Source organism: Arachis hypogaea, chromosome 16, assembly GCF_003086295.3.
Source record: "Arachis hypogaea cultivar Tifrunner chromosome 16, arahy.Tifrunner.gnm2.J5K5, whole genome shotgun sequence".
In the NCBI taxonomy this organism is placed as follows: Eukaryota; Viridiplantae; Streptophyta; class Magnoliopsida; order Fabales; family Fabaceae; genus Arachis; species Arachis hypogaea.
The window spans coordinates 146,608,276-146,632,528 of NC_092051.1; the positions used below are offsets into that span (position 1 = coordinate 146,608,276).

General features: G+C 32.3%; 3 protein-coding genes across 5 annotated transcripts; 2 read left to right on the forward strand and 1 right to left on the reverse strand.

Moving 5' to 3' along the window:
- Positions 1-1,087: 1,087 nt before the first annotated feature.
- On the forward strand, positions 1,088-8,709 carry LOC112697635 (uncharacterized). 3 transcript variants are annotated; one of them, XM_025750890.3, is made up of 12 exons: positions 1,088-1,379; positions 3,472-3,646; positions 3,786-3,869; positions 4,108-4,349; positions 4,481-4,724; positions 5,465-5,544; positions 5,712-5,796; positions 6,119-6,250; positions 6,322-6,435; positions 6,718-6,765; positions 7,405-7,474; positions 8,115-8,709. In XM_025750890.3, the coding sequence occupies exons 1-12, from the start codon at positions 1,222-1,224 to the stop codon at positions 8,204-8,206; spliced, it is 1,524 nt and encodes a 507-aa protein (XP_025606675.1). In that variant the 5' UTR covers positions 1,088-1,221; the 3' UTR covers positions 8,207-8,709. The 3 variants fall into 3 exon arrangements, with proteins under 3 accessions (XP_025606675.1, XP_072077582.1, XP_025606676.1); XM_025750891.3 differs by lacking the exon at positions 3,472-3,646 and having other exon boundaries at positions 1,090-1,379; XM_072221481.1 differs by lacking the exons at positions 6,718-6,765; positions 7,405-7,474 and having other exon boundaries at positions 6,322-6,460; positions 8,091-8,709.
- A 2,104-nt stretch (positions 8,710-10,813) lies between these two features.
- On the forward strand, positions 10,814-15,170 carry LOC112697636 (protein PLASTID MOVEMENT IMPAIRED 1-RELATED 2). Its single transcript, XM_025750892.3, has 3 exons — positions 10,814-11,085; positions 11,319-13,780; positions 14,103-15,170. Exons 2-3 carry the CDS (start codon positions 11,433-11,435, stop codon positions 15,031-15,033), a joined length of 3,279 nt encoding a protein of 1,092 aa, XP_025606677.1. The 5' UTR covers positions 10,814-11,085; positions 11,319-11,432; the 3' UTR covers positions 15,034-15,170.
- Positions 15,171-16,441: 1,271 nt separating this feature from the next.
- Positions 16,442-18,595, reverse strand: LOC112698319 (probable WRKY transcription factor 75). Its single transcript, XM_025751618.2, has 3 exons — positions 18,144-18,595; positions 17,150-17,288; positions 16,442-16,685 (listed from the first exon to the last, which is right to left on the reverse strand). Exons 1-3 carry the CDS (start codon positions 18,385-18,387, stop codon positions 16,553-16,555), a joined length of 516 nt encoding a protein of 171 aa, XP_025607403.1. The 5' UTR covers positions 18,388-18,595; the 3' UTR covers positions 16,442-16,552.
- Positions 18,596-24,253: the final 5,658 nt, after the last annotated feature.

The following is a 24,253-nucleotide window of genomic DNA, read 5'->3' on the forward strand; positions in this document are numbered from 1 at the left end:
GTGTTTAATCCTTTCATAATTAAGTTGTTTAAAAATAAAAGATTTATATCATTTTTTTTAGTTGTTGTTATCATGGTTATCTTTTTTCTCTTGATATTATTGTTAATATTGTTTGTTATTAATTTCTTCTTCTCTTTTATTATCATTATCATTGTTCTTATCGTCTTCATTTTCTTTTCTTATAAATATTTATAAATTTTGATATACAACACATGAATTTTAGTGTAAAGCACATAAATTTTAGTATTTGAGACTATATATTCAAAATATTTTCACTCAATCAATAAAATATATATAATACATAAAGAAGAGTACTAGGGGCTAGCAGATGTTGTGAGTTGTAGCCATCAATGGTATGAGATTTCATCTAATGGTGAAGAATCATTCATTTTTGTTTTGCTGGCTAAATGCTGGCCAGATTTTAACAAATTTGCTGGCCCCTAAACTTTTCCATACATAAATTTGTGTTAACAGCACAAAAATCTTGTTGCATAAGCATAATATAGAATTTTTGAAGTCCATTGTAAAAATTATTGAAGAACTACATATCTAAAACATTAATTCACCTAACTAACAAAATATAAAAAAAAATTGTGTATGTCCAAAGATTTGTGTATTATGTACAAAGATGTGTATACTATATCAATAAATTTGTATTATGCTTAAAATTTTATGTGATATGTTTCGAAAATTTATGTATTATATCAATAAATTTTTATACTCTCCAACAAAAATTTGTGTACTATAAATGACGCGAAAAAAAAAACGATGTATACACACATTTTTTTTCTAGACTTTGTACAAATTTAATTGGATTTAATTAAAAAAGGCCAGTACAAGTAGTACCATTCTACATTATTTTGTTATACGTTTGAATCTTTTAAACACCTTAAAATTGGTAATTTGTTATGTTTTTAAAGAAGTAAATATTATTGCTCCTTAATTAAAAAATATCTTTTTTAATTTTTGACTATTTATTAAAAAGATAAAATATTTATGTATAATTAAAAAATTATTAATTAATTATTCATTATTTAAGTAATTAGTTTAAACATTATTATAAATAATAATTTTTTTTGTATCACATAAGATTAGATTATTTGCTATGAAAAGCAAGATATTAAACCTAGAGAGTAGAGCAGAGTTAGTAATACTAGATAAGAGTGGCAGAGAGAAGTTGTAACAAGCTTTCACTTTCACATTCTTCGATTCTTGGAGGTCATGGACGATGAGCTTCTTGATGAAAAAGAACAAGAAGCCGAAGAAGAAGAAGAGAGTGTGGGCTCCAGCTTGACCATGGTCAAGGTCGCTGCTGCCAAAAAGTTCATCGAGAACCACTACAGAACCCACATGAAGAACATTCAAGACCGCAAGGAAAGGTAACCTATCCTAACCTAACCTAACCTCTAACACAACTATCTCTTCTGATTTTCTCATCAATTCGCTTCAATCGTTGTGATTTCTCTGGTGTGTTGATTTGGACTATAGTACTGATTTTGAATAAAATAAAATAAAATGCAACGCATGTGTTGAATCTGTGTGCGCAATTCTAAATTGCTAATTGAGGTGAAGGTAGTGTTAATTCAAGATGCTTTATTCGGTTGTTGTTGCGTGGTAGCTGATAGTTTTCTTAGTTCAGCTGATTCCTTTGTTGTTTATGTTCTGTTAGGGTTAATTATTTGATTTGTTAGGTTGGACTTGGGAGTTAAAAGTAATATAAGCTCCAATTGAGTGTAATGAAATAATGAATCCTTGAGTTTTGCTACTCAATCTAGCTTCATTGATGAGGAGGACACATTGAGATTCAGTGTTAGCTGATACCGCTTAGTATACAAACTATGTGCTTAAGACAGTTCCAAAACCCAGGAAAATCATCTGTTAGAAGGAGTGCTTAGTCATGGCGGTGACTTGATGGTGAGTATGAGCAATAATGCCTTTTTTACGTATCTCGGTTGAAGACAAAAATGGGAAAAACAACGAAGAGTAATGTTGCGGCTCCAGAATTGTTGCTGAAAACCAAAAGAGAGTTGTTGGATAAGTTAAAAGAGTGAAATTCGCTCATCTTTCCAGAGGTTAAACATAATGTCACATAATTCTGGCGAAATTCTGGAAGTTGTATTCTGATTGTTTAAGATTTTCCAAAATGCCTTAGCTAGCTATCTCTATTTTGATTATTGAACTAGGCTCAAACCAGATAGCGAAATAGGGTAATGACAAGAAAAATTATCCCCTTTGATCACCTAGGATGTTATGTTTTCTATCTCATTGGAAATGACACAACAACAATAGTCTTTAACAACACTATCTAATTATGTTACACAATTGGTTCCTCCTTTTATAGTTATACATATCCATATGTGGATTTCTTGTTTTATTTTATTAGGTCAATGGTGAATGCTAATTTATACAATCATTTATGATCTAGAAAAATTCAGACCAATAGAAATATATGGGCTAATATTTACTCGCCTCTGTCCAAATTTATTGTCCTTTCTTAAAAGTTTATTTGGTCCCAAATAATTATCCATTTAGAAAGATTAGAGAATATTAATTAATTTTTTTCCATCAGTAACCCTATCAAATGAATGAGAAGCTACGGGGAAAGAGATGATAAGTATTGAACAAAAAATAAGGATAACTTGTACACTCGCTTAAATTTATCAAAATTAAGATGTTTTCAATCATTTCCTTAATCCATATGCTGATATCTGTAATTATAACTGGACAATTATTTTGCATTGAAGGGACTACGGAGATTAATAAGGCTATTGAACTTCTCTAAGATTGCAACTTTTTTATTTTAGTAGTTTTCATACTTCTTATTTTGTCCTTAACCTCATATTGGCACTTGATGTTAGAATTTATTAAGGTATGGCTTCTAAATAGTGATACACACATATATATGCCAACTCAATATCCTAACTAGACATAAATGGCATATCTATGCAATAGATTGAACTTTCTGGTCTTGGCTAATGATTCAAGATGTTTCTTCAGTTTCCCATGTGTCTCTGACTGAAAAAACACTCATCTCTTCCAATTTCTTGCCATATTGGATGGTTTCTCATTATAACAAGGTGCTTTTAGTAGGCATGAATGAATGATTGAGATCATCATATTTCTTGAATTTCTCAAAAGAGATTAAGAATAAATGGGCTGTGTACAAGCATGATCCAAGACAGGGCATAATGCGTGTTTGCCGTATAGTTGGCACGTTGTTCTTCTAGAAATTATAGTCTGATCTTATCTCATCAGGGAAAACATTTGCACTTTTTCTTCCTTTTGTGAGTTTCACAAGAAAAAAAGGAATTAGGAATTGCTAATAATGCGATTTACACATCTCTTGCATGAGATCCCTGTTAGTAGCCATGTTTATATACCTCCTTACGGCAGTCTCCAATGTGATGCAGATCTCTTGTTCAGTGTGTCTTTTGGTGTTTCTGATCCTGACATTTTTTTTTCTTATTATAGACGTTGGGTTTTAGAAAGAAAATTAGCTTCTTCAGATGTGCCAGATGAGGAACGGATCAACCTCATCAAAGATTTAGAGAGAAAGGAGACAGAATATATGCGATTGAAAAGGCACAAGATATGTGTTGATGATTTTGAGCTCTTAACAATCATTGGAAGGGGGGCCTATGGAGAGGTCCGGACTTTCTCTTTGCATATGTATTTGTGCATGAAGCAGTTCTTGTTAAATATGCAATCATTATTTGGTGTGTGCATTGATTTTCTGACTGTGTGCTTATAATTAATCTTATCTTCTGTAACCCATTTAATTACAGGTTAGGCTGTGTCGGGAAAAAAAGTCTGGAAACATTTATGCCATGAAAAAGCTGAAGAAATCTGAAATGCTCAAGAAAGGCCAGGTGAGATATATATTATCTGATTAAACAAAATCAGTTACTAATATCTAAAGGATACAGTATTGATTTTTTATTCTAGATAGTCCTTTTAAATTCGTTGTTGTAGAAAACTTCTATTAGTCTATACATGGTCTATTATCAGGTCCTACGGTCTCTGTTTAGGATAATTGCCAAGTCATTGGATCCGTAGCACAATGCATAGTATCCCTTTTTCTTACTTGACATCGTTCATTTTCTATAGGTGGAACATGTTAGAGCTGAGAGGAACTTGCTGGCTGAGGTAGCCAGTCATTGCATCGTGAAACTTTACTACTCATTTCAAGATGCCGAGTACTTGTATTTAATTATGGAGTATCTGCCTGGGGGTGATATGATGACTCTTCTAATTAGGGAAGAAACCTTAAGTGAAGATATTGCTAAATTTTACATTGCACAAAGTGTTCTAGCCATAGAGTCTATTCATAGGCATGGTTACATTCACAGGTTTGTTCAATTTGGCTGTGCTTATGATGTTGTTGACCTAATTTATTCATTGATGATGATGATGATTTATTGGGTGGTAATGTAGATAGGTTTAATGTGCTAAGAAGTTCTATTGATTTTCATCTTTACAGAGATATAAAACCTGATAACCTACTCTTAGACAAAAATGGTCACATGAAGCTCTCAGATTTTGGCCTCTGTAAGCCTCTTGACTGTACCACCTTGTATACACTGCATGAAAATCAGGTCATGGATGACAGAAATTTAGCAGAGCCAATGGATATTGATGGATCTATTCCTGGCATGGATAAGCATACCAGTTGGAGAAATCCACGTGAGCAGCTTGAGCATTGGCAGATGAACAGGAGAAAGTTGGTATGCTATAAAATTTATTAATAGTTCGATATATTGTTGCAGTGTGGCAGAAGATATGTTGCCAATCATGTTATTTAGCTTAAATTACTACATATCGATATTGTTTTAAGATCCTTGTAATATGAATGTACATTCTTATCTCAAGAGTAATGTTCAGCTTTGCTTATTTATTTCTTCATGACAAGAAACGCTTTGCTGAAGATGAAGAGCAAATATTGTTTACTTGTGTCTGAGAAATGAAGTTTGGATAGATTTAATTAGTCCTTGTCATCTTGTAAAAATTAATGATGTGTGTTGTGGAAAGGAAGACTAAATCCTATTTTGTAGAATGGAATCCCATGCCTTTTTATAAGATGTTTTTCATTTAGGTATGGGAATTTGTCATTCTATGAAAGCACTATCATCTTTCTGCATATTAACATGATGCTATGTTATATTTATAAGACTGAACTGCACATGATAATGTAGTCTAGTGTTACTTGGGCTGAATATTATAAATATATATTTTGTATAAACATATTACTTGATCATGGATTTAGCACCTTTAAAATTGTCGTGTGGTAATAAAATCCAATTCAATGCTAAAGAAATTTCCTGTTGCTACCAGAGAGTATTCATCTCTCTAGGTGATATTGCATTTTGATAGCATTGTATATAATTTCTTTTTCCTTTTTTTCTTTTTATCTAATAGCTGGTATGTAATGCCTTTTGGCTGTTATGTTTCTTGTTATCTTTGCAAGGCCTTTTCTACAGTGGGAACACCAGACTACATTGCTCCCGAAGTACTTCTGAAGAAAGGATATGGAATGGAATGTGACTGGTTAGTTCTTACCAATGTTTTTGACCATGTATTATTTTTTTTCGGAAAACAATTATTGAGCTTGTTCTTCTTAGACCAGCATGATAAACTTTTACAATATGTCCACCTTATTCCTATATTCTATATATCTATACCCCTATTCAGTTGTATTTATTTCATGCAAACAGGTGGTCACTGGGAGCAATAATGTATGAAATGCTAGTTGGTTACCCTCCATTTTACTCGGAAAACCCTATGACTACCTGCAGAAAGGTAACATTCTTAATTGTCTTTAAATTTTTACTTTTTTATTTTTGAAGAAAAGTACTTTTTTCATTCAAAAAAGCCAATCCAAACTAGCACTAAGTGTTCCTATTTTTTACAATAGTGTTTTGTTGTGAAACCTAAGAATTGCACTTACAATCAAACTATTAAATGATAGTCTAATTTGTATCCAACCAATTTATTTATTACACTTTATTTGACTATCATTTTGCTTCTTCTGGCTGCTGCTCATTTTTCACCATTCTAGTTTTGCTATTATGAGTCATTGTTCATACTAATTTTATTTTATCATTCAATCAACTGCTGGCAGATTGTTCATTGGAGAAATTTCTTAAGGTTTTCAGAAGATGCACAGTTGTCTCCAGAAGCTAAGGATCTAATCTGCAGATTGATGTGTGATGTTGACCATAGGTTAGGTACTCGAGGGGCGCATGAAATCAAGGTAAGGTGTTCACTATTGCTGTGTCGAATTTTTCCTTCTTCATCTACTAATATTCATTATATTTTGACCAGGCTCATCCTTGGTTCAATGGTGTAGAGTGGGATAAACTGTATGAAATGGAGGCAGCATTCAAACCACAAGTTGTTGGAGAGCTAGATACTCAGAACTTCATGAAATTTGATGAAGTATTAACAACTTTTCTATGCCATTGTCATTGTTTCCTCTTTTCTATGAACCATAATCTATCCCATCTAATCTGACAATTCTTAGATGTTGTCCATGGTCTACTTTTTCCTTATAATCAGTTGAAAGGAGTTGCTTCAATTTTATGAGCAAAGTGTCTGATTATATGACTAAGAAGTTAAAACTAGGAGCATTATATCAATCGCAGTTCCTCTTATTATCTTGTATGTCTTTTTAATCAAATCCTACTGATTTTCACAGAGGCTTCTTCTCTAAATTGTTAGGTTGATCCACCAACAAACGAAAGGCTTGGATCAGGAACCTCCCGGAAGGTACATCTGCTTTGTATTGATTTTTGTATACTAATGTGAAGAATATACTACATATGATAGTTAGTAGCTCAGTGCAGTGGCGAGTGATAATAGTTTTTGAAAATTATATACTACATATGAAAAATATAAACTCTGCACAGCTACAAGACCAGTGTGATATTTTATAGGCCTGAATGTTGGACAGTGAACAACCATGAAGAAAATATGTTAAATACTGCAAAGATGAGGATGCTATGATGAATTAGTGAATACACTAAATAAGAGAATTTGGGATGGATGTATGAAGAGAAAGTTAAGGTGGCAACATTGTGGAAAGTATGGTAGAATACCTTCTTTAGTGGTTTCGACCAGTGTGGAAAAGATTTGAAGAGGCATCAGTAAGGAAAGTAGATCAGATAGAAGATAGTAAGAACATCTATAGATAGAGGAGGTAGGCTTAGAAAAATCATAGGGAGAAATATTAACAGTGGTACAGAATTTTATCTCTTATTTAGTAATCCATTAAATGTGTCATTCAATAACTTTTTCATTTTAGTTTTTCTTTCTCCCACAATTCAATTATATTCTGTAAATAATCAAACTGTGTTTAACAAGTAATTTTGTATATTTTGATATTCCACCTCCACTTAATTCATGCAGATGCCCAAAGATCTAAACTTTGTTGGTTACACTTACAAGAACTTCGACGCTGTAAAAGGGCTGTGTCAAGGTATGACTGTCAGCTTGTTATTTCTTATAGAATGTTGCATGGTTGAACTTGAAAATCAGTTATTTACACATTTCGCTATGGGAAATGTGAAATTTGTATGCTTGTGAAGCTACCTTCATTTGATTCTTCAGTTAACAAAGTTATGTAGTATCCTTGGGCTAAAAGTTTTTAACCTTTAATTTGCCTAACAAAAATAAATTCTTTTCTTTGCCGGAAAGTTTTTGTAAAGATTTTGAACCACATTTAAGATCTTACTGGGTCGAATTATTCTAACACTCACTGAATGTAATATAGAAGACTGAACAATTACACAAGTAATTTGAATCATAATAGGATGGGGTTCTGAAAATTGAGTCTAAAAGCTCTAAATTGGGACTACGAAACCCAGTGATGGTGAAAGTTAAAACCAAGAATTAGATCCTAACAGAATCCAAAGTAAGTGCTAAGGTTATTTGGTTTGTCCCTAGTAGTTGGGATGACCAAAGTAAGTTGAGATAAACTTATAGCTGATTTCTTAATGGGTCTGTTGTAAATTTCTTTTTCCCTTAACAACCATGTGCTGTGTGCCTATGTATTTCTATCTTAATCAACTCTTTCCATTTGTTTGTTGGGTAAGCTAAAATTAATTGTAAATTTGCAGGAGAGTCCATGCAAGAAATTTCTTCTAAATGGCCAGTTGAGGAAACCGGATTGCAAATGCTTGCATCATCCGGTGATCCCATGTTACCATAGGACAATGCAACGATGCATACCATGCATCAAGGTAATCCAATGATTCAAATTTGGTGTATAATAGATAGCTTAGTGCATGATTCGAATCTGTACCTCTGGATTACCTTAATCCTGGTGCATCTAAGACGTTGCCGGTACAATACTAGGAATTTGTGCAATATGCATATTAAGCCCATCTTTGAGGTTCTAGTAAACCCCCTTGGGCTTAAATATTTTGCCAAAAACATCATATTCTCTTATAGTTAAGTTTCCAACGGTGTGTACAGTAAGTAGTTGAACAGCATTCTCTAAGCTGAGTGCTCCATGGCTGCCCAGGTTGGCAATTTGGCATGTTTAAGCCATGCCTTCTCTAGTGGCAGTTTATGTTTTAATAGTTAAATTATAGACAAATGACCGAGGAACTTGGAAGAATGCATCCTGATGAAATTATTCAGTTTTATGTTGTATACATTTATGGGAAAGAGGCACACGTTTATCTATGAAGAAGTTCTGATTGAGGATTATTTGTGAGTGTTGTTCACCTTCATTTTCTTCAACATGGCGATTCATGACTATCTTTGCTCACTTATGATTTAATGTCATACCCAAAAAGGGAGAAAAAAAAGGTTCACGTATGATTGGACATTTGCTTTTGAATTGGATCTATTTAGTATTCCCTATGTTAACTATCTCCTTATGTGTGTGTGTGAAGGGAATGATAAAGTTGTATATAAAAAGAAACAGCAAGAACGAGAAGAAAGGATTTACTAAATCTGAATGTATATATATGTGTTTTGCTTAGATTTTTCCGACTCACAAATAAATCAGTCGATTAAGCTCATCAATAATCTCAATTTTGGGAGTAGATGCAGCTCTTCATGGTGGGTTGTTCAAGGGATTTACAGTAGTGCGATTCTATGATCAAAGGAAGCTTTAAACAATTTTTTGTATCAACAATATGAGAATCACAATTCACAACTTGTGTAAGAGTACATGCATATGTACCAATATGACCAGGGCGTCGAATTTCAGTTCATAAAATGAAATTCTCACTTGATTGCTTTTGTTCGTGTCCTTGAAGATGGTTTGAATGAATAGGTGATTGAATTCAAGTAAATTAGAACGAATGTGCTAGAGGCAAATGTTGCAGAGTGTTCGGAGAAAAAAATTTATCATCCATTTGTGTTTATAGAAAAATTCTTATTTATATAGACCATGGAGGACTGGAGGTTCGCATTGATAATCACAAAATAATTAAAGAAGATTGAGAAGATATAATTTAAAAAATATGAACGACTAGGTGTAATAAAGTAAGAATTTTATATCCTATAGAGGATAATAAAATCTCTGGTTTTCATTTCTTCAACCGTGCTACATATATCCTGTACGGATTTGGATTTTCTAAAATTTGAATTTCACTTTAGAGAATTAAGTTACCCTTGAATATTTTTTCTTTCATATTTATTTTTGATTCTACCTATAAAATCAATGGTAAAAGATTACACTTTACTCTCTAAAATGAAATTCAAACTTTAGAGGATCTAAATCCTGTGATTCAGCAGACTTAGGGCATGTAATTAACTAATTATGTGCAATTTTTGTTAGAGGTTGTTTGCATTCGGTCTAAAACTTAGTATGGTTAAATAAGAGGTCATGTAGTGTAGTGGAATAAATTATTTAAAAAATGTATGATGATTGATATTTTTTTTTGTATGTCTGCTCCAAAAATATGTGCATTTTATATGCACTTAACAAACCCGTACACGAATCATCTTTTTAAAGAACATCTGTATAAAAATTTAAAAATGTATTTAAAAGTTTGTCTGTCATTAGTTTTGATTCAAATCTAAATAACAGTATTTCACAAATATATCATATGTATTAAAATATTGAAATATTATATGTATTTTTATATACATTTTATGTGTATATTTTTTACTTATAATATTAAGTGATTGATAAAAAAAATAAAAATTTATTTTTTATATTATAAAAGAAAGATATAATACTTAGTCGTGTACTAAAAATTGATACGAATATGTTTTAAGTGAATATTTTATAAAAATTAAAAACTTATTAAAGTCTAAAATAAATAAATAAATAAGTTGACATAGTCTTTTCATATTCATTTAAAAATTGTGGGTTCGAGTTTTACTCCTAATTTTGGAAAAATAGATAAGGGTAAAATATATTTTTTGTCCCTAAAATTTGGCAAAAGTTTTAAAAATACTCTTAAGTTTTATTTTGTTTTAATTTTGTCCCAAAAATTTTCGATTTATATCAAATATACCACTGACAATTAATTTTTCAAAAAATTTAAGACCAATTTAATAGCAATTTTATAACTATAACCCTCAATATAAACAAATCAAACATAATTTTCATGTATTATTGTTAAATTAATCTTAAATTTTTTAAAAATTTAGCTGTCGATGATATATTTGATACAAATTAAAAATTTTTAAGACAAAATTAAATTTAAATAAAATATAGAGGTATTTTTAAAATTTTTGACAACTTCACGACAAAAATATACTTTACCTCATAAATAAATAAAAATGTTGACAATTATAAACTTATGGAATATGTGTAGTATAGGTATTAGAGTATAAAATAAATAAAAATTTTGACAATTTTGGAAAATAAAATAATGACAAAAAGAAGAACATGCTTGTCTGCATCTTCTCATTCTTTCTCACCAAAGTCACCTACCTCATCTTTGGAAGTGCACTAAGCAAAGGATAAAAAAAACCAAGCATAACAGGGAGTCAACAAAACCGCTTCATTTCGTTCCAAATCACAATTCCTGTTTCATCAAAACCAAAGCTAATTTTTCGGGTGTTCCTCGTTCCATCAGATTCACGCTTCACCAGCCACAACCACCGAATACTTATTTTTCAGTGAGTTCTTTCATTCATAAGCTTCAACTTTCAATTTTACTTTATTGCTCTTAGATTAGTGGTTCAAATCATGTAAAGTTTGTAACTTTCTTTGCGGAACAACAATGGGTTTTTCTCAGAATTCTTGCTTGCTGTGTATTTTGATGTATCCTAGCTAGGAGCTATGATATGATGATTATGGTGGTTGTGTTTATATCTGATTGTAATTTATATGGTTTGTTACTTTGTTATAGGTCACGAATATCCTAAATTGATTCATCCGTGAAACATCTAGTGTGATGGGTTGATAGAATTTGTTGGGTGTTTTTCTATATTTACCAATTTATTCAATCTTCAATGCCAATAAGATGATAAAATCAAAGTTTGAGTGTGGGGATCAAGATGTTGATGGTGGTGATGTTGGAGAAGCTAACTGTGAAGATGGTCGGTTACTGCGTGACATTGAGGAAATAAGCAGAGCCCTTTACTTGAACAAGGCCCCTTCTAAGGGCTTGTTCTCTTCGTCGAATATTCGATCCAAATCTGCTGAGAAAACTCGTGTAGCAAAGCCAAAAGTTCAATTTGCTCCAGGATATGTTAGGGATGATCTGTTTGTCAAGGACAAGAAGTTGCCTTCAGCATGGAATTGGAAGAAGCCCTTGAAAGCTTTGACCCATATTGGTAGTCAGAAGTTCCATTGTTGTTTTAATCTCCATGTCCACTCGGTTCAAGGGTTGCCGTCGAATTTCAATGGCATTAGTTTGCGTGTTCATTGGAAAAGGAAAAACAGCAGTTTGCAGACACGCTCGTCAATGGTTTTTGGCGGTGCTGTTGAGTTTGATGAAACTTTGGCCCATAAGTGCTCGGTATATGGTAGCGGCAGTGGGACTAGTCATTCTGTGAAGTATGATTCTAAGCGTTTCATGATTTATGTTTCTATTGTTGGGGCACCTCAAGTTGACATAGGGCATCATGAGGTAGATCTCACAAGACTTTTGCCTCTAACTTTGGAGGCATTAAGGGGCGACAATAGTTCCGGGAAATGGACCACAAGTTTTAGATTGGCAGGAAGCGCCATTGGAGCTAGCCTACATGTTAGTTTCAGTTATCAAGTCTTAAATGATGAATTGATGAAATTCGGTGGTAGCAATCCAAATGTTCTCAACCTTATTAATTTGGAGGCTAGCAGGTCTAGTACCGCAGACAATGCTGTGGATTTTGGTTCTAGCAATAGGGACATGAAGTCTTGGCAATCTGGGAGCTATGCTCATGAGCTGCAAAATAGATTGGTTGTCCCTCATTCAGATGATGCAACATCGTGCAATGAATTATTGCTGAATTCTGGCTCAGGTCTTTCGAAGTCAATCAGTTTATTATATCAGAAACTTGATGAGCAGAACTTGGATGATCCAGCCTGGATAAACTCGAAAGATTTGGAACCAATTAGGACCAAAATTCCTCTGAAATCGGAGTTTCCTGAAGAATCAATTGAACATGAGTGTGATGACACAGAGTCTGATGACACTGAGTTTTCCATTATTGAACAGGGTGTAGAAACATCGGATGGTAATTCCATGCAACCTGATCAGGAAAGAACTAAAACAATTGATGTATCTACGGTTGAAATCATTAATGTGGATGAGATTATTAAGGACGACGACATAGATTTAGACAGAAACACAAGATGTGATTCAAGGGATAACATATGTCATAGTTGCTTGAACGGGGCGATTGCAGATGACAGCAAACTTAACTGCAGTAGCACATGTGCCGATCAAACTTCCATGAAAGCAGTGGATACAGCTCATGAGACATCACCGGAGTTGGTAGTTTTAGATAACTTGGATGCTTTATGGCCAATGCATGAGTTTCTACATCACGAACAACACCAGTTGAGTCTCCAGTCTGATTATAAAACACATAGAACATTGAAAAAGTCACATAGCTTGGATGATTTCACTGAATCTGTGGCAAATGATTTCTTGAACATGCTTGCTACGGAGAGTGACACGTTTGACTTGGGTTGCCATGGTGATCCACAATCTCCTAGAGAACAGCTTTTAAGCCAGTTTGTAGAAGAGGCTCTGTCTTCAGGTAACTTCAGTCTTTATTTCGATGCAAATAAGGAGGAATTGGGAATAGATATAGATACACTTGGAGCGGGTAGGGAAGATTTTGCTGCGGATTCTGAATTGTCTTTAACTATTCAATCTGCTGAGGAGGATCATGAAAGGGCGAGTCGGTTATTACTCCATAGAAGGAATGCTAAAATGCTTGAAGATCTAGAGACTGACTCATTGATGCAACAATGGGGATTAAATGAAAAGGACTTTGAAGATTCTCCTGGAACGTGGTCCGGTGGATTTGGAAGTCCAATTGAGTTACCGAATGAAGAATCATCGATGTTACCTTCAATTGAAGAAGGGCTTGGTTCATTTGTTGAAACAAAGGATGGAGGCTTTCTCAAGTCCATGAGTCCTTCCCTCTTCAGACATGCTAAAAATGGTGGGAAGCTAATCGTTCAAGCTTCTAATCCACTTGTTCTACCTGCAGAAATGGGTAATGATGTATTGGAGATACTTCTGCATATGGCATCTGATGGAGTTGAGGATCTGTATAATCATATCTACAAATTAATGCCTTTGGAAGATATCACTGGAAAATCCATTAAGCGAATTGCGTGGGAAGCTACAACTGACATGAGATCTCCTAGAAGGTTAGGAAGTGCTTTAGTGGCCTTATTGAATTATTATTATTATTATTATTTTCAAGATTACCATCTTATATTCATGTTTGTTTTGTTTCTCTTGGAATTTTGATATGGAGTTTGAAGTACTAGACATTCACCGGTTAATTGGTGACCAATATTCTTGCCCCAGAAGTTAGTTCAAAGGGGGAGAATGGCCGAAGCTATTTCTATAAAGGCTATTTGGTCATATTCCTACACACTGCACAATGTGAAACTCAACAGTTTTATTCAAATATTATTAGCTTCTATTTTATATTTTCTGATTTCCTTTTCTTAAATGTTATTGCAGGCATGAATTTCCACATGGTTATGTAATTAATCAAGGCATAGACTTCAATTCCTTATCCCTAGAAGCTATAGCTCCTATAGCTATTGGTATGATTGAAACCCTTTTGATAGAAGGGTTAAGAATACAATCTGGCATGTCGACTGTGGCGGCACCATCAAGCATTCGTCCCCAGCAGCATATGGGGATTGTTGATGTTAATGGATTGATAGGTCTGTCAGTGACATTGGATCAGTGGTTGAGATTGGATTCTGGGATTATTGAAGGAGATTTGGAGCAAATTTTAAAGGTCCTTAAAGCTCATCATTCGAAAATCTCGGAATTAGACGATGAAGTGTTGGAAAAGGCCATGGACAGGGTAAGAATATATGGCAGCGAATACAGACTCTTTGGAAACCACATAACAGTGGCTTGCATGATCCAGCTTAGGGATCCCCTACGAAATTACGAACCTGTTGGCGTTCCGATGCTGGTTTTAACTCAAGTCGAAAGGGTTCACATACATGACGATGAATCGTCGCGATCCCTCAGCATTTTTCTTGAAAGACAGGATGAGGGAGCTGAGAATGAGGCCCTGCAAAATGATTCAAATGATGTAGAAAACTCAGCACCCCAGTTCAGATTTAAGATCAGTGAGATTCATCTTGCCAGTGTTACAACCAACGAAGCCGGGAAAAGGAAACTATGGGGTACCGGAGCTCAGCGGCAATCTGCATTCCGATGGTTGCGCACCACCGGCATGGATAGTAGTAGTACTGCTAAACATTCAACTTCGAAGTCAAAGGCAATTGTTAGATCGTTCCCATTGTTGACCAACAAGTTGCTGAATGAGGATATTTTATGGAGCATTTCTTGTGTTCATGATAACAAGAGGACTAGTGCTGAAAATGTACACATTCGGAACCCTGATATTATCTTTTCCAAATTGAACTAACAGATAATTTTTTGACATGCCATGTTAGCCAATTTAGGGGAAAAAAATGTTCCTCTTTGTAGATAGTTTATACTAATTGGTAGATATTTTGTTATCTGGGAATGAAGTTATAAGAATCAATTAGTTCAAACTCTGAGGTATATTGAACTTTCTCAGAATGTCATAAATTCACCAAGTTATGTTTGGTCAATGAGGCATTAAGATAATTTCAATGGTGTAAATCTAATAGAAATTACTGGTTTAAAATTATGCTAAAGTTTACACCATTGAATTATCTTGATGCATGATACAAATGGGTTTAACTTGGTGAATCATGAAGATGTTTTGAGTGAAAAGTTGGTTGAACTCGAGTATGAGTTACACCAAAGTTTATTAGATATAGATAATCAGTTATAACTTGATTGAAGGTGATTACAGTTGTAACTGATTGAATAACAAAATACCTTCTTGAGAGTTTTGATAATCACTTTTTCTTTCGGTTGAGTATTATGTGTAATTTAAAAATTATTAGTACATTAGTCTAGTTGTAAAAAAAAAAAAAAAAACAAAAATATTCCATTTCCTAAAGCTGATGACTCTGATGGCATAATCCTTTGCTGGAAATTTTTATATTTTACTTTTTAAAAAAATCATTTGTTTGATTTTGTGTTGACAAGTATCATTTGTTATTGGATAAAATGTGAAACATAAATTAATTAGAGCATTTATTATTAGAATGTGAAGTTCACATCATTTGGAGTTATGATGAATGAAAAAAATGTTGGTATAGTATTCTATAAATATTATGTACACGTAATATTGTTCTGTTTCTTTTTTTAATTATTATATAAACTTTCCCTATTTCTTTATGACTCACAATTATATTGTATGAATGTATGAGGTGACCAAGAAGGTATTTATTTCATCACATTAGTGTGTTGTTTAGTTGAGCCTAATTAGGCCCTCTAACAAGCAATAATGGTGTTTTTTTTTTCCACATTTCCTTCATATTTGTATTTTTATTTTTTTATATTTTCATGAGAATGCCACAACCATTATGCGGGACAAGCATAAAATGTTTTTTTTTTTTTTTTTTTTATTGTCCTCTATCTGTCGACTGTTTTGTAGTGAATGTTAATCATAATTCGGTATAAATAAGTATAAAAAATTAAATTTTAATCAATTATTTTTTTATTATAAAATTAAATTTTTAACTCATTTTTCTTTTTGCAGAATTATGATTTGAAGTTAGAATTTAAAACTTAAAAGTTTAATATATAAAACAAAAAATAATTTTAAAAAATTGACTGATATTGACCGATAAAAGTTAACTTTCTAATTTCTTTTGGTAAATATTGATTAATTCAATCTAATAATCTAACTAGCTTGACCAACATTGTTTAGGTGGAAAACTATGCATGGTGGTATATACTAACACAAAAAGAAATATCATAAATATTTTCCTCTAATATTATTCTTTATTTACAGACCTTAGTAAAGATAAATAAGTTTACATATAGGGTGGGTTATATATATAAAGCTAGTAGCGAGATGAAGAAGGATGGTGAATGTGGATGCCTTCATAGGTTGTTATGACATACATTGGATCATCCCTATCCCTCTCTACTCTCTTTTTCACTGAACATCCATCCACTGAACACCTATAATAATTCCTGTGTAATCAAATATAATAAATATATAAAATATTTCTATTCATTAAACTTTTTTTATTTAGGGTTTAGGGGTGCTTTATATATATATACTTATTATTGCACTCGATAGAATTTGATAAAAGGTTTGTTATATTATTTTCTTACAATAATTTTTATAAAGGTGTATAAATAAATTATATATATATTTTTAATTTTCTCATGATGTGAATCTTTTCTTAGAAACCAATTACACATAAATTTGTTCATGATATACACCATGTATATATACATATAAGATGAAAACTCAGGTGCGGTCGACTTCACGTGAAGTTGATAATTGAGAACCATTAGATAATTTGACTGATTTTACTAAATTCTCATCTAACGACTCTCAACTATTAACTTCACGTAAAGTCGACTGCACCTGAGTTTTTACCATATATATAATAATGATAATGAAATGAATACATATATATGCTATATACCTTGGATTGGGGCTATTTTTGACCATCTTCTTTCCATATTTCCTCCACTTGTATCCATCATCCAACACTTCAACCTCTGATTTTGTTTTGAATGCATATCTATGTCTAGCTTCCTTCTTCTCTTGTCCACTGCTTATGTCTTTTAAGACACATGCATATATGCATGCATAACCAATCATGGTTATGATTAATTAAGTCCACATAAATAATTCATCAAAAGTTGAAGTAATTATATATGTGACTTTTGAAAACTGCTTTTGTAAGAAGAACCAAAGATGATAGTATGCATGGTTAGCTCTTAGCTAGGTTTGAGAAAAGAGACACATTTGCAAATGTTCTTTGCATTGTTACAAGAATTTGGCAGATTAGCAAGGAAATTTTGTAAAGATCAACATTTTTTGTTGTTAATTTATAATTATCTAGCGAGAAATTATTAGTGATAAATCAACGATAAATATTTTGTCATCAATTTAGAGACGTGTTCTTTACTTAATTATTAGTCGCTAAAGTTAAAGTTGAACATTGAGTGATGAAAAATGTTAGAAGATAAATAGAATTTATTGGTTTTTGACCATCATTTTTAGCTATTAACTTAATTTCTTTAGTCTAATAATCCAATCACGTATTTTTAATCCACATTTTTAAATATTGATAGTTAACTGTTGGCCAAAAATAATAAATTCTGCTAGCTCTCTAACATTTCTTTTGCGAGAAATTAGTTACCACATGACATACTTCCCTAACTGATTTCATGTCACATATAATGAATACTCAAACAAATGCACATTTCATTTGTAATATGTGAAGGTTTCATTGAAGAAGAAGAACATTTATGGATCATCAAATATATGCTAGCAGAATTTAATATTTCTTGTATAAAAATAGGTAAATTATATTAGATTGGTGTAACTTCAAATATCCTGTATGTAACTAATGATATTTTGAATTAAAACAACATAAAAATAAAACAAAATTAAAGGCAATATATACTTACTTGTTGATGAAGAGCCCTCAAAGTTGGAAGTAGCTCCTTCAACTTGAATGGGTGGTTGATGATGGAAAACATAGTTTTGATGATAAAGATTATGCTGAGAAACAAATGACTCATCATCAAGCCATTGAGTATCATCATCAATGGCCAAGTAATCTGATAATTCAAGAGACCAATTGTTGCTCAAGTCATCACTCTCAGGTGGTGACTCTGCTTCAGGAATTTGATGATCCTTTTGATCTGTCATCTTACTAATTCTCGTACCATAATAATTAATTAAATCATTTCATACATGGGCTCACCAAATAAAGAGTATATATATTTTTATAGATAGCTTTTAGGAGGCTTCATGGTGAGTTTCCTATGAATTGAAATTTTAATAATGATATTGAAGTTTGAAAGGTAATATGCAAAATTAAAGTAGGATTATGGATTGCCACGTATCATTACCATTAAAAATGAATTGCTATGAATAATAAAGTATAGGAAAAAAAAATAATGAGATGACTTGGAGAAGACTTGTCATATCAAGTTTCAAGTGCTGTAAATATAGATATATGTTAAATTTTGAACAAATATTCATTTTATTCATTTACTTAATTGTTGGAAGTTTAACTTTTTTATATAATAATTTATTAACTAATAACAAATTTTAAAATAGAATTTAAATATGTGACAAATTTACTGTTAGCCTACAAAAAATAAAAAAATATTGTTATTTTAGAGATATAATTATTTATATATTTTTTATTTTAATTTGAATTTTTTAAAAAAGTAATATCATATTATAGTATCACAGCTTTTATGACAGAAAAATATAAAATATGATATTTGTTAAAACAAATAAAAAGAAAAAAAAAATCTATGCAAAAAAATCATTCAAACTTAAAAAAATACTTTTACATAAGAAATACGATAAATATATAATAAGTTATGTGTCTTTTTCTATTAATTTAAATTTTTTAAAAAAATGTATTGTAATAGATAAAAAATGTTAAATTTTGAGTTTTACAATACCCTACCAACAAACATGTAACTTATGTTGAATATATATTTGAATAAATTTGACAATACCCACTTTTATTGTGAGTGTTTCTAATATGATGTGTTAAATTTATATTATGTAAGAATATATGTAAGCAATCTTATCCAATTTGAGCGATATTATTTTTTAAAAATTTAAATTAATAAAAAATATACAAATAATTATATCTTTAATAATTTTTAATACGAGAGAATAGTAGTGCTTTAAAGAAAAAACAGAACGAAAAAGATTGAACTTAATGACAAGTCTAAATGTCTAATAATCGGACAAAATTAACCTATTTTCAAATGGAATTTTCAAGTCCACAGTTTTGATGTTTTGTATAATTTTCAAGTTGCTTTGAACCACACAAGTTCGAGTCATTGCTTGCATATGTGGTACGAGATAAAATGACATCATATATATATATATATATATATATATATATATATATATATATATATTCAGAAGTGGAGGGTTCATGACTTCATGCTACATAGATTCTAGAATATGTTTAGTGTGCCATTAATAATTTAAGGATTAAGGGTGAGTTTGACAGTATTATTTGCAAAATAAAATAAAGCTCTAGTTTATAGCAAAAATAAGTTGGTCGTTTTTTCATCTCTCTTAGGTAAAAAAATTCTTAAGAATTTAATTAATATAATAACTTTATCAAAAATAATTCTTTTGTGGCTTCTCAGTTATTTAATATTGAAATTAATTTTCGTTTTATATATTTTATTAAATATAGTGAGATATTAACATTTTGGAGCAGCGTTTCTGTGAGAGAGCCTACAAACATTAAACAAGCCTAAGTGCATTATTGTAAAGTGATGAAAACACTGAATAAGAAGAGAGTGAAAATATATACGGTAAATAAGATTATTTAAAATGAATATTTTTTAAAATAAAAAAATAAGGTTATTTGTCATTTAATCAACAATTTCTATTGAAAGTTAATTATATTTTATATTCCATCAAATGATATTTTTTTTTAATTTTATGTGGGTTATATATAGCTTGTTTAAATTAAAGGGGTACTTAAATTATATATATATATTTACTGATGTATTTTTTTATCTTTTACTACTTTTTGGTCACTAAATATTGAAAATGCATAAAATAATATATGTGTTTATTACACATTTATATATTACATTTATTATTATTATTCAATTATTCTAATAATAATAAATATATAAAATAAAACAATTTTATATTGTTTTAGACTGATTTTTTATTTTTTTTTTAATATTTTGTTTTAAAAAATATTATATTTATCATTAAGCTTCACTGATGGAATCTAGAAGATCGTAGTTCTTTATCTGTAAAAGATATTGTCCAGAAACAAAGGCTTAATAAAAATTTAAAAATTAAAATAAAAGTATATAGAAATTAATTATATTTTTCTCACCAGCGATGACCTTTTGAGAGACATAAATTTGAACATATGTTCTTTTCACATTCAATTTATTGTATTTTGGTTTGAACAATTCATTCAAATAAAATGTTTAAAAACACATTTTACTATAATACAATTTTTTTAAACTAAAGACGCAATTACAATTTTTACTATTCTCTAAAAACCGCTACTGATAGTAACAGATAAGGATGAACATAAATCGTTACTGACAGTCGCAGTTTATGTCAAAAAACGTGCAATCAGAAATCGCTATAGGCAGCAACAGTTTCTGAAGGAATGGATCTGGGCATAAACTACTAGCGATTTATGTGTTGCATTGCTTGGATATAAACCGCTAGAGCTAGCCGCGATTTACGTTAACAGGGGTTATAAAACCGCGATAGCAAGTCGCGGATTCTTCGTTTGGTGTGGAGTGTGAAATTTGTTAGAGAGAAGAAATTCTAGAGAAAAGGAGGAGGATTTTAGGAGCGGATTTGGGTTTTCTCATCAGTTGATCTTCAACTGGATAACATGGCAGACGAACAGAGTTTGTACCGACTGAATGGCGTTGTATACATTGCCGGTGTCATTGTTGACAAGGTGAGCATGTTTTTCTTTTAGTCTTAGAATTTGGAAAATAGAATCTAGTATGTAGGGTATAGGAGCTAGAATTTATAATTGAATCTTTATAGTTGAGTATTACACTTTAAAATTTAGGATCTAGAATGTAGGGTATAGAAAATAGAATATATAAATTAATGAGGAGTGTTAGGTAACCAGCAAGTTTTGTGATTTGTAGTCATCAATTAGCCATCATAAGTATTTTTAATGGTGTGAGATTATATTTAATGGTGTGGGATTACTCACTTTTCTTTTGCTGATTAAGCGCTGACCAAATTTTAATAAAAGTGTTAGCTCCCTTGACTTTCTCTAAATTAATATTTATAATTTAGTATTAGACTTTGTGATATAGAATGTAGTATGTAGCGTATAGGACATGGACAATATCATACCTTAAGATTTATATTTTAGAGCATAGTTATCAGACCCGACTCGATCCGGCCGGTTCGACCGAAAATCTGGTCACCCAGTCATTTGACCGGACCGAGCCACTCGTTGAACCGGCTTACCTAGTCAAATCCGGTTCGACCTGACTGGTTTTCATGAAACCCGGTGACCCCGGCCAATTAATTTAACCTGGTCCAGGTCGTGTTTATTTTTTTTCCTAATAACTGAAATGGCACGTTTCAGACGCCCCCATTCCCTTTCAAGGAAACCCTAACCCAGCCAGCCTCTGAGACTCTGAGTGGAACCCCCCTAACCTAGCCAGCTTCGTCTCTGTGCTCTCTCCATCTCTCTCACTGGCTCACGGCCTCACCTGACATCGTCACTCTTTCATCTCTCTCCTCACCTCGACAGTCATCACTCTCAATCTCTCACCCCTCACTTCGTCGCTCTCTCGGTCTCTCACCTCGTCCCCTCATCTCGGTCGTCGCCGCGGTCCTGTGCCCCTGTGTTTGGTTCATCAGCGGCAGAAGCAGACGGAATCAGTCAAGCAGCAGCTGCTCCCTCGGGTGGTGGTCGTCGTCATCTTGTGTCGCGCCAAACGCGATGTCGGAATCAGTCAATTAGGTGAGCTCCCTTCAAATTTTTTACTATGTTCTTTCACTAGAATTTTTGTTGAGTCTGGTTAATGTTGCTATTGTATTTGGTTTTAGAGTTGTTGAACTTGAGAAAATTTGAGTTAGAAACTTAGAATTGTTACTGAATCTGGTTAATGTTGCTGTTGTATTTGGTTTTAGAGTTATTGAACTTGAGAAAATTTGAATACTTGCTGGATAACAAAGTTGGATACTTGCTGGATAATTTTTTTGTTGCTGGATAATGTTTGAGATTTTAAGTTGACAACTTGCTGGATAATTTTTTTGTTGCTGGATAATGTTTGAGTTGAATACTTGAATTTTGTTGCTGGATGATAACGTTTGAATTGAATATTTTGGTGGTTGTTGCTGCGTTGCTTAAAAACTCACTTAGGTCAATTTTTTGTTGCTAAAAATCTTTTATTTCTTTTGATAGAATTTTAAAAATGTCTTCATCTCAAATTCGTCCTATGAAGATATTGATGCCAACTTTGAGATCACTCCTTGGACTTGATTTACCGATTGTGTTCTTCATTCGCCCTTGTTGATTTAAATTGAGAACATATTTTGTACTATATACTACTTTATTATCTTTTTTAAGATCATTAGTTATGGTTAAAAATTGATATTAGATTATTAATATTTGTAAAGACTTACATTTTAAGTTTTAAGACATTATTTTAATTTTATTTATATAATTTTATATTTTTTTAATTATGACCGGGTTAACTGGGTGAATCAGTGACTCACCAGTTGAACTAGTTACTCGGTGACCCGATCATATGACCAGATTGATTACTGGTTCGGTTATGATAACTATGGTTTAAGGTATAAGATTTAATGTGGATGAAATATTAGACTTTGTTGTGTTTTTGTAATTAGAGAGGTTGCAGATGTTATTTAGTGTTTATGCGTTGTAGTTATTTTTATTTATTTAATTATTTTGAGTAATTATTTATTGTTTATGCGTGTATCAAGTAGAATTTAATTGCGTCGTGGTTATTTTTAATGCATGGTGCAGCCGAGTAGGTGTATCTACAGTGTTCGGCGGCAACAAAATATGTCTATGCATGAACGAATCATACCTTATTTGGAGAGGGATTATTTGTACCACCTGACCAGGTTGAACAAGCTCAGTGCATTCATTAAGAAGTGGTGTCCTGAGACATACACATTTCATATGCCTTTCGAAGAGTGCACCATAACGCTACAAGATGTGGCATATCAGTTTGGGTTGCTTGTCGATGGGAAGGCCGTTAGTGGGTGCCTAGCTGAGTTCGAAAAATTCATGGAGGGTGGCCGACCAGCTTGGGAATGGTTTCAAGAGTTATTTAGTGAGCTGCCACTGCCGAATAAAGTCAAGCAGATGACAATCCACTTCACATAGTTCCACGAGAGGTTTAGGGTGTTACCAGCTGATGCGACCGAGGATACTATTTGCATATACGCAGTGCCTATATTATGATGTTGTTATCCACTTAGTTATTTGGTGACAAGAGTGCGAAGTGGGTTCATATTTGGTGGTTGCCTTTTGTGGCGAATCTTGATGACATGGATAATTATAGCTGGGGTTTCGCTGCATTGGTATGGTTGTACCAATGCATATGCCAGGTGGCGAATAGAAATGTCACTAACTTGGCGGGTCATTTTCAGCAGCTACAGAGTTGGATCTTCTGGCGGTTCCCCTTTCTGAGGCCGTAAGGGTTTGAGGATTTTTCATTTCCATTGGCATCCAGGTGTCATTTATTTGTTTCAAGTTTATAAACTATTATATGTCGTGTTAAACTTTCATCTTACCACTTACTATCATTCAGGTGGGTAGCATACTTACCACCAAATAGTGGGAAGGAGCAAAGGGTTATATAGTATCGCATGGCATTAGATCGATTGAGCGCTCGAGATGTAAGTTTCATGTCTGTGGTTGTTTGTATAAGTAGCGGTTCACCATTATCGCTGTAAATAATATTCTAACGTACGATTGTGTTGAATGTTTTAGATTGTGTGGGAGCCTCAGCAGCTTGCTGCAACACCTTTAGCGTTACCGATG

Coding starts and splice junctions, on each gene's coding strand:
- LOC112698319 (XM_025751618.2), bottom strand. CDS start 18,387: ATGACAGATCAAAAGGATCATCAAATTCCTGAAGCAGAGTCACCACCT. Junction 17,289..18,143: donor TGAGGGCTCTTCATCAACAA/GTAAGTATATAT, acceptor GTGTCTTAAAAG/ACATAAGCAGTGGACAAGAG. Junction 16,686..17,149: donor AAAAATAGCCCCAATCCAAG/GTATATAGCATA, acceptor TTGATTACACAG/GAATTATTATAGGTGTTCAG.
- LOC112697636 (XM_025750892.3), top strand. CDS start 11,433: ATGATAAAATCAAAGTTTGAGTGTGGGGATCAAGATGTTGATGGTGGT. Junction 13,781..14,102: donor GACATGAGATCTCCTAGAAG/GTTAGGAAGTGC, acceptor ATGTTATTGCAG/GCATGAATTTCCACATGGTT.
- LOC112697635 (XM_025750890.3), top strand. CDS start 1,222: ATGGACGATGAGCTTCTTGATGAAAAAGAACAAGAAGCCGAAGAAGAA. Junction 6,766..7,404: donor GATCAGGAACCTCCCGGAAG/GTACATCTGCTT, acceptor TAATTCATGCAG/ATGCCCAAAGATCTAAACTT. Junction 7,475..8,114: donor TGTAAAAGGGCTGTGTCAAG/GTATGACTGTCA, acceptor GTAAATTTGCAG/GAGAGTCCATGCAAGAAATT.